This window comes from Corythoichthys intestinalis, chromosome 3 (genome assembly GCF_030265065.1).
Source record: "Corythoichthys intestinalis isolate RoL2023-P3 chromosome 3, ASM3026506v1, whole genome shotgun sequence".
Classification (NCBI taxonomy): Eukaryota; Metazoa; Chordata; class Actinopteri; order Syngnathiformes; family Syngnathidae; genus Corythoichthys; species Corythoichthys intestinalis.
The window spans coordinates 43431452-43446916 of record NC_080397.1 but is presented as its reverse complement, the minus strand read 5'-3'; the positions used below and the strand labels follow the sequence as shown (position 1 = coordinate 43446916).

Below are 15465 nucleotides of genomic sequence, written 5' to 3'. Positions count from 1 at the left end.
CATTTGATAAAATGTAATAACTACTCCCAATTATTACTCTTTATTTGAGTCTTAATTTGGTCTGATTGTGAACATTTATTTTTATTAATACGGTAAATGTCAAATCAAACCTGATCAAACAACTCGAGTCAGGCGTGCATAAGTCTAAACACAACTTTGTATTAGGGAATTCACAGTTGTTATTTTTGTTTGGTTGTTTATTGTAGCAAGTCATAAATAACGTTTTTGTCGATCTACTGGCGGTGCCCCCTTAGGTGGCAATTGAGCAGCATAGGCAGAGTTTGACTTTGGAGGCAGAGGGGGCACAACATGTTGATGACCCCGAAACGCAGTGTCAACAATAAAATTAACAAGAATATTTATAATAATAAGTTAAAAATGAGCTTTTTGTTTCCCATCATTCTTGAGGGGAATTCTAAATAAGGCTGCTTTAGGACAGCTATACTTTTTGCCAAGATCGTCATCTATTGAATATGGTACACATGCCGGTGTCGTGCCAATGTAGTTACCCCCTTCAAAAATTGTATCCCATGGGCGGAGCCACTGTGCTGCACTGATTTGCTTGATTTCCATGTTTTGGTGATGTAGTTATCTATGAGGCTTTAAAAGATGGCCCATCCATTTAAAAAGAAAAAAAAATTCTGTTGTATAACGTAAAATGCGTACTGAACGTAAAATAAGGCAATGCTTTACTGTTTTACTCGTAGTATGACCCATAACTGTTATTACAGTAATTCAAGTCCCGTATGGAGTTTTTCCAGTTTAATAAATGTCCAAAAATATACCTGTGGTTCTTTTCTGGCTTCAATTGCTTAAGTCGACATAACTCATAGCTAATGTGTGTGTGTGCGTGTGTGTGCGCGCTCCCACGGCCAGGGGATACAGTTTTCGATGGGGGTAACTACATTGGCAAGACACCAGTGGTGGCTCTGTTGTACAATTAGTGTCTTTAGTGGGGCAAATTGAAACTCCGCTCACCATTTTGACGGTCTTTGGTGTTTCATGGTCCAAATTTTCAATCTTTGGTTATTACTCAATAGTTGTTGTCGCTTTTGAAAGTTTAGGCTTGAAAAATTTACGTATATCCATCTTGCCTCCTCGGTCCTCAAGTGGTTTTGGCTAAGCAAAGCAAATGACCGTCTAAGGTGCTAGTCACACGATCTGTTCGAAAAATAATTTTGAGCCATTATAAAATATCTTTTTTCATTTCATTAATTTTTGTTGTTTTAGTGTTTTACTTTTATAGACAATATTTTACAGGAAAACTCTTAATTTTAAAATCAATGTTTAGGAAAGTCAAATGCAATGAAACTTTGGCCACCAGGTGTGCCCCCCCCCCCTTTAACTCTGCCTATGAGCACAGGCTACAAGTAATTCACTGTCCATTATTTGGACTAGTGTTACTTCACTAGCAGACAGGCATTGAGGCAAAATGGTTAGCCATCTTTATTACGAAACAAGAACTGAGACTGGATCAAACAGCTGTTACACGTTGCTTTTTGGCCACCCAGTCCCCTTTCTGTGCCCTGACATACCCTTTTAACCGCTAGCCCTTCTCCCAGCTCGCCTCAAGAGGCTGTCTGAGCTGAACTGCGCTCCGGGTGAGTGAATCCGCCTCTAGGTTTTGTGACCCGCCCCCCAACTCGCCCACTGTTGACCATGAGGTCTTTTCAGCACAGGAAGCTGGCAGTGGATCTACTGCCAGAAAGTGGTTGCCGGCATGTGTTAAAGGAAGATGGTGACACTGCAATGACTAGCAGTGGGGGAAAAAGACATGGACAGTACAAATTACCTACTTTGACAATTTTATATCAAAGTGCCAATCCAAATTATTTTGGTAATTAAAAGAACATTACAAGGCATTTGTCAGGAAAAAAAAAACGTACATAGGGAACAAGTGTTTTTGTACAACTAATCAAACCCATGAAAATACGTGAAACGTGTTCTTTAAAGGAGCTTGCTGAGAATTGGGAGATTTTTTTGTGACAAATACAGAACTTCTATAAGAATTCAATTTACATGTGGGATAGCGATAGTTTGCCTCTGCTCAGAGGGTTACAATCTGGGCAAGGGAAAATGTAGGATTATTCCACAGAATACAGTGCAAGTCTAGAAGCAGTGGAAGTCAGTATGGGAACTGCAGTCTGCAAAAACAAACAAAACATCTACGATTTTCTCTTTCCCTTGATGTGTTACTGCTAACGTGGCTAAGAGAATCAGTCATAAACCAGTTTTAAATCTCTGAAAAAAAAATCTATGTGAGATCTATTTAACAATCCTTTATATTTGAAGAAAAGCAAACAGTAAAACACATTACTCTTGAGTATTCCTATTCAACTCTCCATGTCTTAGCCTATTTTTTTTTCATTTTGACTTATTTAAGAGTAGAAAGTTAGTGAAGGTATGGAAATCTATTGCTGGGAGGAGGGATAGGAAGCGGTCTGATCCACAGAGCAGATGGGAAGGGAGGCAGAGGCTGCCACTGCCTGCTTCAGCTGGGCCGCTCCTGGGGTGCAAGATGGAGGCAGTGTGGGGCGCAACAGGGGGGAACGTGAATGGTAAAGAGGGTAAAAGATGGTGGGCATTTAGAAAGGGCAGGTGGGAAGAAAGATTTGGTTGGGCAGATAAGAGGTAAGGGGGAGAAAGAGAGGGCTAAACGCTCAGCAAGTGATCAGTCCATTGGCCGCTTTTCGCCATGTTTCTTTGTAAACTCTTCGGCGTTCTTCAAGAATTTTTTACGGTCCTTTGAGTATTCTTCTGCTAGGTCTGCCCTCAATGGATGCTCTGGCTGGGGGTCGTTCACCAGTGCAATGAGAGACTGAATAACTGCAAGACAAAAAACGTGGTCACAGAAATTTTAAACAACGCAGCATCAAAAACAACTGAGGCTGTGTTTTCTTTCTCAAGGATATCTCAACAGGCATTTTTTTGTGGGTCTAAATAAAACGATCAGAAGCAAATGATACACTTGTGAAACCAAGTGCTTAGTTTTCCTGTTTTTTTTGGATTGTTTAACTGTTAAACTGTGTTTAATTTGAATGTTCAAATGCTTTGGCCCATTAACTGCATATTTGCTTTTTGCCTCATGGCTAATTAATTAGATGATTTGCGGACTTGAAATGGCTACTCCTTTGTTATTCGTAAACAGATTATGAAAATTGGTAGGTTTATTCTAGGCATGTATATGCATCGATCCTCGGAGCCCGATTTTTCATTTTTCTTTGTCCCGGGGCTAATTAATTATTTACAGACTTATTGTTGCATGTATATTAGAAGTTATCCAGTAGGGGGCATGCGTGCTCTTTGGTTGTTCTTTTAATGGCCCTGGGCAAATGAGATGGCGGGGGGGGGGGGGGGGGGGGGCGGGCGGGGGGGGGGGGGCGGGAGCAGATTGGCCAGTGTTCATTTTGAACTTGGTTTTAAATGAAATGTCAACTACGTTACTGCCACCATTAAGTGCTTGTACATCATGTGTGCACGCACAAGTTACGAGTTAAAAATCTGTCCTCATCTTAAACAATACATAAATTGGGTCACTGGTATCGCAAATCTTCCTTGTATATGATTTCCACCTTGGCACAATGGAAAATACGCATTTTTCTTAATTTTACGAAGTTTATCATTCTTTTTTTTTTAATTGTTATGTTAGCTGGGCAAGTAGGACCGTCCTGCTTTATTCCTTCATTTATCAAGCAGTAACGTCTTGACAACCTGAATTCGTCTAACCAGCTCTTGGCGTTCTGATGTCCGAGCCAATCAGGGGAAAGTGGCTGAAGCTGCAGATGTGACCTCACCAGAAAGCGACCATCTCGTTGATTAAAATGGCAGACTGCAAAGCAGTTCTTGTAGATAGGTCAAATTCAAAGTTTTGTCAGAAGTATAGTGGTACCTCAATTTACAAACTTTTGTAGAAATGTAATTTTCACGTTACGACACGCCTCAACGGGAAACGGGAATTTTAAGAAATAAAATTTCGGGTTACGGGCAAAAATACTATACAATACTCTAAGATATTTATGTACTTCCTGCATTTAAATGTCACGCCATAACCTCCTGCTGCCTTATGGGTCAATCTGTCACATCATGCATCCGTAATGTGATTCTGCTCTCCTACTGCCCTATTTTTAATGCCGTTTCAATTTGGCTGTCGCAGTATGACGACATGCACAGGCGCGACGGTGTTGTTATAGCAGGTTGACGTTTTCGCTAAAAGAGCACAAGTCTCCTCGCGTTTTTGTCTGTTTTTTTTAAGCCCACAAACGGTTCATTACCTTAGTAGCACATTTGAGCACAGGCAATTTGTGTCACAAAGAGTGAGATAGTTGATAGGCACCATCAATTTTGTGAAAGGGGACATTGGCTCACTTGAAAGGTAAGATGTACATTTTTTTCATTTTTCCTTTGCACTATGTTCTATTATCTACTTCATTACAGGTATTACCAGTTAGGTTAGGTATATGGAATGATTCAAATGTGTTTGGCTGTTGTTTTATTCCGGTTTAGTTTAATGTGGCATTTCAGTCGCGCTTTGAACGGATTACGGCATTTACATGGAAACTCGCTCTACTTACGGAATTTTCAGGTTACGAGACTACTTTCAGAACCAATTAATGTCGTAAGTAGAGGTACAACTGTACAGTTAATTTCCTCATTTAAAATTTTTTTTAAAAAAGGTTCCTACCATGAAAAAAGTTCTCAATTGGATCATTACAAGATTGATATATTAAAAAATATATAAACAATCAATCAATCCGGCTTGCCAGGATAGGATAATGTCAGACAACCTGATCTGCAAGTTTATGTTCAATTATATATATATATATATATATATATACACACACACACACACACACACACACAGAGGTTGCGCTAGATTTTTTCGTTGTGTGTCATTTTGACTGAAAGGGTCACAAAAATCCGGTCATAATCTATTTTTACCCCGTCACTTAAATTTTTAAAATGTTCATAATGACATATTCAATAGTATTTACTTTTCATTCATCTTTAATTAATATTCTGTCCGAACAAGCTTAAAAGAGAAACCACACCGCGCCATCACACATCAAGCAGCTGTGCGTTATTAGCGCCTAACTTGCCTTTAATAAGCAAAATATGATATCCCTGGAATGACGGATGACAGCCAGCATGTGTGACTGTATGGTCATTTGTTTTGATGCTTCTGCGTATGCGGGTCGTCTTGCTCAGCGCATGTTGGGACTGCGAATTAGGGCGCAGATATGACAAAAAATCGGATTCGTGCATTAAGACCTGTAGTATGAACGTAGCCATAGGCTTGTTGCTGTTAAAAAGAGGACACAAATAACAGGCATATATAATTCCCGTTTAGGCTTATATTCAAAGTATATAGATCGATAGCATGCACGCACTGTTCGTGCATGTCTCACACACACATACGGGCAGTTTGCCCCGACTCTCGGCCGTGTAAGCAATGTTGAAATATTGCTTATATGGAGCAGAGAGAACACCGATCATTCTCAGGCTTATCCTCAAACCTATTTTTATTGTTTTATGACTGTTGTCAAGTCCGACCCTTCCTAAAAAGCCATGTTCAAGGAAAGCTAGGCGCTAATAACGCACTGCTGCATCGCTACCGTAGCTGCCGTACCGTCTCTCGCTTTTTGATGACGTAATTGCTGCATTAAATCCGATTTGCGGGACTGGACAGTACAGACCGCCGCGACAGTCTGGAAAAATGTGGCCCAGATCGGATTTAGACCACATACGAAAGTGACCCAGATCGGATTTGAAATGGTCCCGTTCTATGCGACTTGTCACGTTCAGACCGTCAAGTTAATGCCTCACTCGAGTCGGAAAAACACGAAAAAATCGGATTCGTGCATTAAGACCTGTAGTATGAACGTAGCCTTAGTTCGGACGCTCAGTTGCCTTGACATTTTTCCGAGTGAGGCCAACGACGTCGTGCATCAAGAGAGACAATAGCTAATTAATATGCTCACTCGCCACCCTGTGGTCTGGGGTGTGAATTGCAACCTGTCAAAATGACGGATGAACTTCAGTTTTTTTCCGTCACCGTTTTAAAAAACCGGTCAACGAAGGAAAATATTCGGTTAACGCGACCCCTGATATATATATATATATATGTTGTTGTTGAAGGCAGTCATAACCTTCTGCACAGTTCTCTTATAGCTGGAACGCAGTTGCCATCTCCGCCCTGGGATTTTCACATCAAGTTGGGAGTTGAACAGTCCACAATGACTTCTATGAATTATGTAGTTGTCATGATAAATCTAGTACACAAATTACTAGTGAAAGAAGGCCGTTTTATTTCTCTCTTTTTGGGATTGTTGAATCACATTGCGAGTAAGGGGTTTTGCATGAGTAGATTGATAGAAATGACTGGACTACATCAATAGGTCTTTTCAACCAAATTCCACTTTCGCAAAACAGGTCAAAGCACTTCTCTCCAGCTCAGGTGTCATTTCGTGGATTGTACTAGATTTGTATTTACTTGTTAAAAATTCTTTATTACCGTGGAATCCCCTTGAGTTGCAACATACCGTTGGTCAGGCGGCCCCATTGTACTTCTATTGCAATACGAAGAAAAGTTTTACTCTTCATGTCAGAGTTCCTCTTCATCTCCACTGATTGAAACCTCTGCCAAGCTTGTAACAGTACTTTAAAAATATTGTTTGTATATCATACTTTGATTTGGTCATTCAATTAATGTAGCCGAGATGAGCACATGGTAGATAATTATACTGCAAAAGCGAGAGCCTGACCCAGTCTTTAACGATCTACTCAAAAACCCTGGCACTGTTTTTTCACCTATTCTTCTATTTAGAAATATTTAAATTGTCTGCGCTAACGGACGTGAATTCTTCAACAGCGGCCAGCATAATACACCCACCTTGGTCAGTTTTGGTGGCTGGCTTCCAGTTCTCTGCACTGATAACAGGCAAACACACTTGGCCCTTCTCATCAATATTGGGATGATAGATCTTTGTTTTGAACGTGATCTTAGGAGGCTTAAAAGGGTACTCGGTGGGAAAAATGATCTCGATCCTGAATGCGCCTTTGTCATAGGGAGGGTTGTCCTAGATAGAAATGGAGAACATTAATAAAAATAAAATTGACAGGTGAGAATGTGTCAGAGCAGTTTAATAAGAGTTGCTTACAGGTACAATGAGCCCTTGCCATGACAACAGGTTTGATTCCTCGACTTGAATGTTTCTGAAATTTTTCATTCCAGATTTGCGAATCTCATCAAGTTCCTGGGAGGGAGGGGAGGGGTAATGGTTAAGAAGAAAAATACATTTAAGTAAAATGTACTACTGTATAATTTGTCGACAATTCACCTGCTCTCAGGGCTCTTAACTGCAATTAAATTAGTCACTTGTGTGAAGTTTTCCAGGGTGTGTGAGTACAAATGTTATCTTGGTTGCACTTGTATGACTGCATGTTTTAAACACTATCAAAAGCATGGTGGTTGTTAATCACTTTGCACCTTAAACCACATAGAACACTCTCCCTTCACCTCAAAGCTCATGGTCATGAAAATCAAAGCCATGTGTTGTTGCTAGAGTGAGCCACCCATGGCTGGGAGAACTCATTCCCACCACGAGATAGCCCATTCCGGGCCCTCTCTCTCCCTCCACAGTCGCAACGTACGACAACCACCACTACGGTGACGTCACAGCACTGTTTCCGGAACGGCCTGCCACGGGAACGAATGGAGTGCTATGATCTACTATGCATGTGTAAATGAGTACCAAAATATTTTGCAGTTGATAGAATAACTAAGGCACTATTAACTAGTTGTTTTGCCATGGGTTAAGACGCACGTAAATAGTCGAGTGAAAGTTTCTACATAAAAGTCGAACGTGAACTAGTTGTCAACTTGTCTCGGACTGTAAGAAATCATCCTAGTGAGAGTACAATTAATATTTTGGTCACCCTTGCTGAAGTTGCAGCAACTGGTCACCCTTGGCAGTCACCACAATGCTTATGCCTTTGAAATAGGCCTCAAGTGCAGTTAGCAGCGTGCATGACACCTGGACCAAAATTCGGTATGGTCAAATCTTGTGTGACGTAAAAACACTACTGCAAAGCAATATGATAAAAAAAGATTACAAAATGATAGCAAACACGCAAGTGCGACACTCAGATTTGCAGTGAGTAGTAGGGGTGTTACAAAATATCAAAATGTTGTTATATCGTGATACTTTGTATCCCAAAAGGTTATCGATATGCTCCTGCCAAGAATCGAGATATCGTTTTGAAAAGGTGTCAATGCCAAAAAAAAAATATATATATATAAACATGAACCAACAAGTTGCTACCAAAATTTTTCACCATAATAGTGTTTCAGTTAACTCTCAGGCTGCATTGACGGTGCTCATTTGGGTGATTCTCAGGTCATTTCCTGTTCTGTAACTCAAAATAAACAGGAGGAGACCCATAAAATACCCCAAAATCAACAGGGAGTAACTGAAAATCAACAGGTAAATGACTTTAATGTTTCAAAATTACCTCATTGCCTGGCATTGGCTGCCACTACTGGCCATAGACGTTCAATCCGTTTGAAGCGGGAGGGATGGCAGCGAATGAACGTTCATTCGCTGCCACCCTCCCAGTTCAAATGGATTGGACGTCTACTAATGATAAACTCATTCCAATTCACAACAGAAGCTTGTTTTTCTGTTCATTAATTGTTTGTCGAATATCCTAGAATTATTTCCTGACCAATGTATCGATAATTGTTGTATCGTCAGATCGTTATCGTAAGCTTTGTATCGCAAATCGTATTGTATCGTGAGGTACCAAGAGGTTCCAACTAAGCCTGTCGCAATATGCAATAATTCCATTTATCGCGCGATATATAAAAATGAAGGCGGTAACTTTTCCGCTGCGATTTATCGGCTCGCGTGCACGTGTGTGTGCTCGTGCGGCAGACGTGCTGTTAAAAGTTCGTTACCAACTGCGCAAAATGCATCTTCGTTCCAGGTCTGCCAAAAACTAGCCCCGGAGCCAATTGTTCCCATTATATCCTGTTGTTCAACGTATACCGGCCGCGTCAGTGCTCCGGAGTGACTGTGGACCATCTATGGCGCGCCGGTGTTGTTGACGTGTGGGCGCTCCCGTCAGGAGTGACATTTCACGGGGGGCGGCTATTTTTCGGCACAACGCTGGATATTTACAACGAAGTCCGCCAAAACATTGTTACCGACTTGGCTGCTACGAATAACCTCACTTTGACAACGAACAGCTGAATGAAATTAAGAGCGCTGTGCTTCAAACTCGTCCTGTATATGAAAGCCCTCATATGCTGGTGTTGTGTAGTAATGAGCAGACGTGACTTCAGCGGCGCTTGCTTTTTTAATGCGCGGTTGCTCGCACACACTAGATATCATGAAATGGCAAACTAGATATCATGAAATGGCAAACTAGATGTGCTACTTCCCATGCCATTGGCTACGTGAGCCCAGAGTGATTATGGGACATGTAGTCCATATACTACATTGATGAATTCTAAACTGTCATTTGTCACATGAGGTCAAGAAGGCCAAATCAATCCATACCAGTGACTATAGATAATGTTGCAAATATTGTTAATTCAGTACGTGACACAAATGGATTCGGACCATAAATAGGATGTCTTGCTCATGTAGTAAACCTAGCTACTAAGAGAGCTGTAGCAATCAACGGTGTGCCCTGCCTCACTTTACAAACAGTAAAGATTGTTCTCAGCACTTTTATACAATTTTTTTTCATATCAGTAAGAAGTAAGCACATAAATATTATGCATTAAAATGCATGTTTATATGATGGCAATTTAATTTTTGCTCGTTAGCAAAAAAAAAAAAAAAAAAAAAAGTTAAAAAACAAAATTTAAAAAAATTAAAAAATACAATTGTTATATATTTTTTTTTACAGAGCATTAAATGTATTGAATCGGATCGAAAATCGTGTCCCTCGTATCAAAATTCGTACCGAACCATGACTTAACTGTATCATTGCATCCCTGCGGAACACCATTGCATAAGCTATGACGGGAAAAGTTTTCATTTTTCTAAATGCTGAAGTTGTTAAGTGCAATTTTTTTTTTTTTTTAACACATTTTATTTATTCTGTGTTTCTGTGCGGTATCAATATTGTTGTTTTTTACTTAAGAGGTATGGTCTATTGTTTTTAGTTGTGATTTCTTAAAAAGTATATTTGAATTTAAGAGTAAATATCGCGTTTAAATGGGTGTACTTCATCTATTAATATATACTGTATTCGCACTGTGTTATTGTAAATCGGTTTAAAGAATGGGGGTGGGGGGGGGGGGGGGCGAAATAATATCGCATATCGCAATAATTTATGAGAATAATTATCGCACACTAAAATTTGTTATCGCCTAGTTCCAACTCCTAGTGAGTAGCTTAAGCCTTTTATGTATAAAACTGTAATATTTGCGATAGTAAAATGAAATGACACCTTTAGCACAGGTGCAGCGTACCAGTAAACATATATGGAATATACTGGATTTTCACTTGCACCTATGTACTATACCCTCAATTTATGTTTTTTAGCAGGAACAAAAAAAGTGCATTATACTCGAAAAAAAATACACTATAACTGATTTCAACCATGATGTTGAAATAAAATTGTTCACACTATGTTCATCAGTATTAAATATTTGGGGGACATCCACTTTGGATCAATGATTAACAAATGAACACAGATATGGACTATCACGGGATGTGCCCTTTTGAAAGGTCTTCACACATACCAGAGAACGATAGGTTTACTAGGCACCTTTTACAGAATGTCAACTTTCCAACCTCTAACAGTTTGCCAACAAATCCACATTTACCGCAGTGCAGTAACATCTGCTTTCAGTACACCTCCAGTTTTTTTTTTCTTTTTTTAATGGTCAAGATGGTGAGACACTTGTGTTAATGATTTACTTATATATAATTCAGTCCTGTTTTTTCTTTAAATACAAGATAATAGTAAATTTAATCGTTAAAAGCATCAAATGCGAGTTTAGTGTTCAGCTATTCAAACACGAATTTCTACATTACAACAAGGATAAACACTCAATTTACACAATAACTTTCACTATTTATTACAGTGCCTTTAACCAGATGGCTTTTATCATAAAAAATTGTCAATACCATCTCGAAAATAGTTGAATTAAGTAACGAACTCCGTTATGACTCTGGGCATTGAACAATCACCGTGACAGGAATCGTGTGATTACACGCACAAAAACGAAACAGGAAGACATAGCTCTAAGTGCTAAATAGAAACTGTAACCCTTACATTTTACATGCATAAATCATCGAAATTACAACAACAAGGGTTACAAGTTGGACTTGGAACTAAGCCTGACCACATAAACTCACTCATTTACGTCTACGTTGACCGACAAGCTAGCTTAACCAGCAGCTCGGATCTGAGGATAGCAAGTTAGCTCTGATTAGCAAAGGCGACGCATTGTGACTTGGAAATTCACCGTATTACGTGAGCGTCATCGAAAACCGACGGTTTTTTCGTGCGCGCAAACCTACCCACGATACAATGTTTTCACGAAGGGAATCAACACTATTCTTTGTTGAACTCTTTTTCCTGGTCATCGTTACTGGCCTAATTTGCCGGGTGCTTTGCTTTCAAATATCAGGACGACAAGGTAGTGACCTCGTTAATAAAAATGGACTCTTTAAACCAGGTGCTGTCATATACAAGACGGACTAGGGTCTCCTGGGTCGAATTTTCACGTATGTCTCAACCACCATCGCAGCGAAACGTAATTCAGGTGCTGGGACTACAACGAACTCGTATGATTTACCTTGGCCAGCCTCCTGCTCGCCGCCATCTTGAAACTTCTGTATGAGTTCCCAGAATGCACAGCGAAGAGAATATGGGTCTCGGGGGTGGGGGTGGGGAGGGGGAGGGGATTCGGGGTTGACGTGAAAGCTAGACCTCAAAACTCGCGCCTGTGCGTGCAGGAAAGGCATACATTATAAACTTTTCAAATAAAACAGCAATGCATCATTAATAGAAAAATCATTCACGCCGTAGTGTAAAGTAAAAAATTTAATGATATAAATACGAGTGACAACAATTAATGTCAACAAGTACAATCACGTTATAGCATAGTAGGTATATTGTAGCAAATCAAAAATAATCCCCATGTGATGCGGTACTTACTGTACTTTCTATAATTTTTTTGCACTTCCGGTAAGAGGATGGCTTCATTGTATATCTGGTCTCTACATTTACAATAGTCACACAGCCTTGAATTGAATTGAGTTATGCACGTATCAGTAGTGTCATTTACTTTAATTGTCAATTTTAACTTGGAACATTACATTAGAGCCTAGTCTCAATGATTCTCCACGCACCTGTCTTTCGTACTTGAGTGTCGACCCTTGAAACAGAGTGGTCGCGTTAGAAGAATTCCCCCTGCGATATGGGACGATGCTTCAAGTCCGACGTCACCATCTGTGTAATGACGTAGAATCACGTGTTATGTTAAATACTTAACTGCATGTCAACAAACCATTCAGATTGTTTATGATACATATGTGTGGAGGAAATCAAGTGGTAAAAACCATTTATATCATTGATGGTCTTTCACACTCGCACTTATGATTAAAAGCAAACATATCAACTATGACCCATAGATAATAATGTTGGTGATATGCATTAATAACAAGTTTTACTAATAAAACACAGTAAATGGTAATGGTAGATTGGATTACTCTCAATGAGTGTTTATTGATAAACTGAAGACCAGTAGAGTTTATTTACTTTGCATTTTGGAGAATATTTGAGTCACATTGTACACGGACATTAATGTTCCAGACTATGCAACTATCCTGTAATATTTTTTCATTTTTATGGTGGTACTTGGAGAGCGAGGTTGTGTTTAGTGTGAATGTTTGAGAACTACTTGGTTCACGAAAAAGATGTTCTTTCCTCTATGTGTTCACAGCACCCCCTGCTGACCAAAATCTTGAATACAGTTTTTCTCGCTTCTTTCCTCTGTGTTCAGAGCACCCCCTGCTGACCAAAAGCTTGAATACAGTTTTTCTCGCTTGTTTATACATTTTGTGAAAGCATATTCTCAGTTGGTTAAATCCCGGCAACGGCCTCCCTGTGTGGATTTTGCATGTTCTCCCTTGCCTGTGTGGGTTTCCACCTACGTCCCAAAAAACATGCATTGCAGGCTGGCTGGTAGGTGTGAGTGTGTGCGTCAGTGGATGTTTTGTCTCTATGTGCCATGTAATTACTACTGTCAAATAGGGGTGTTGTAAAATATTCTAGAAGAATATGGTCATACTCAGAACACACTAACAGCCTGCACAGTAACAAATGTATTTTATTTTCGCCACAAAAACAATCAAAGTTGCACATGTAATGTGGTCTTCATACAAAATTTAGTTTCCAAAAAACAAAACATTAAAAAAACTGCTGCATCCTGTCTTGTTACGATATTGCTACAGTAACACGTCCACATCGCAGGCAATGTTCCCCCTCCTACTGTTACTCATCTACCTCTGTCGATTTAGAATGTTGGCATACATACTCCACAGGAGAGCTCCGGCAAAGGGCGGTGGGACGGGCGGCTGGGCAGAAACTCCATGCTGCGGTCCCACTGCCCCAAGCCAAGCTCTCCTATTTTAATGCATACATTGCACTACCCTCCCCTCACACCCCCATCACGGTGCTGGGTGATGGCTGCCAGTCGGGAACCTGGCAGCCACAGTAATAGGGTGGTAGGGGGGTCCCACACTTTTTCTATACGGCGTGGCTCCCGGGGTGTGGCCTCCCCTCTGCCTCGGCTGCCGGCCGCGGGAGTGGGCTGGGGGGTCGGGTCTCCGATCTTGCATCGCCCCGTGGCAGTTCCTGGGCGTTCTCCTGCCTCCGCCTTCCCCTCTCTTCTCTGGCTGGGCATCCGCCCTGCGCTCCGTCGCGGGTCGCTGGCTGGGCGCCGGTGTATCAGCGGGGTGTCGCCTGCACCGGCGGGGGTCCCTGCCTTGCCTGGGGCTTGGTGGGCCGCTGGGGGTCCCATGGCGTGCCGTGCCGGTTGGGGGGCTGTGGCTCGTGGCCCGGGTGGGCGGGCGGGGGTGGGTGTAGGCATGGGGTTGGTGATGCGTCCCCTCCTGCCATCCCTGAAGGCCGGTTGATGGGCGCGCGGGTGGCCCGGGGGACCACCCTGGGTCCCGGGGGTGGGGGGCGGTGTTTCCTTTGCTGGGCGGCGGGAGGAGGGATGGGCTGCGCATGGCCCCCGATCCCCCCGCCCGCCCTCCCTCCCCGGGCTGGCTGGGTGGGGGCCGTGGCCCTGGGTTGGCGCCCGCGTGGTTTCTCCGCCCGTCTGCGTGGCTGTTGCGCGCCCGGTGGGGCTTGCATGCTGCTGGATGTGGTAGGGCATGCTCGGGTTGGGGGTTCCGGTGCCGGGATTGGCGATGCGGCGGCGTAGGGTTGGTCGCCAACGGGCTTACACTCATAAGAGATTCACACGATTACTGGGTTCTAGATCACAGAACTGATTTGTGTACAATCTACCCCTTTCAATCACTTAGCTTATAGTGTTATAGACACCCCCACCCCCATTCTCCTCTTTCACTGGCCAATAGGCCCCCACATGGTGTAAACCGGAAATACATCTCGCTGACGATAGCACCAGCATATTAGTAACTAGTTTAGATGTTCAATGTATTTCTTGTTGTTGTTTGTGTATGTGTTTCTTTTCTTTCTTCTCTTGTATTTCTTTTCTTCTGTCCCCCCATAACCCCTTCCTGTTCGCTGCTTTGTCATAATAAAAAGGTATTTTGAATGATCACAATGGGAGTATGTCAGACTCTCAATGTGAAACATTAAAACTGTTCAGAATCCGGGCACTTAGACTTCCATTCTCTGTGTCAAACAGCTGAACAGGACAGGTTTAAAAAAAAAAAAAAAAAAATAGAATGTTGGCATCCACTGTTCAAAGACAGATGTGTTCATGTTTCCCCTTTCCACTATAGTTCTAATTGGTACAGTAATTGCAAAACGGTGTGACTGGTGTCTGTCCATGTGATGAGTCAGTGTGCAATAGTAGAGCAAGTTTCTTTAGAATTATGAATGACTGTGTTCCATGTGAAAACAACGAAAATTGGATCAAATGCAGAGAATTGTGTTTTTGAAGCGTTTTTAAAAAATTCAAATTAAGTGGAAAGCAGGGCCGGACCAGGCCATTTGGGGGCCCTAAGCAAAATAATGCAAAGGGGCCATATTTTTGGCTCACCATTTCATCACAGTGTACTGTGAAACCCATACATACGTCCATATTTTGTACATTAATCAGATTTTGTTGCACTGCATACTTCAAACTTCTCACCCCAAATGATTGTCAGTACTTACAGTAGATAGCGCCAAACCTTTTTCTAAAAGAGGAAAGAAAGAAGGAAGAAATTTTATTTTTTAAGCTTGTAATCAAGTATCAAAACT

General features: G+C 41.5%; 1 protein-coding gene across 1 annotated transcript; it reads right to left on the bottom strand.

Moving 5' to 3' along the window:
• Positions 1-1426: 1426 nt before the first annotated feature.
• On the bottom strand, positions 1427-11922 carry ube2l3b (ubiquitin-conjugating enzyme E2L 3b). The gene is made up of 4 exons (XM_057831603.1): positions 11819-11922; positions 7158-7253; positions 6890-7076; positions 1427-2826 (listed from the first exon to the last, which is right to left on the bottom strand). Exons 1-4 carry the CDS (start codon positions 11843-11845, stop codon positions 2672-2674), a joined length of 465 nt encoding a protein of 154 aa, XP_057687586.1. The 5' UTR covers positions 11846-11922; the 3' UTR covers positions 1427-2671.
• Positions 11923-15465: the final 3543 nt, after the last annotated feature.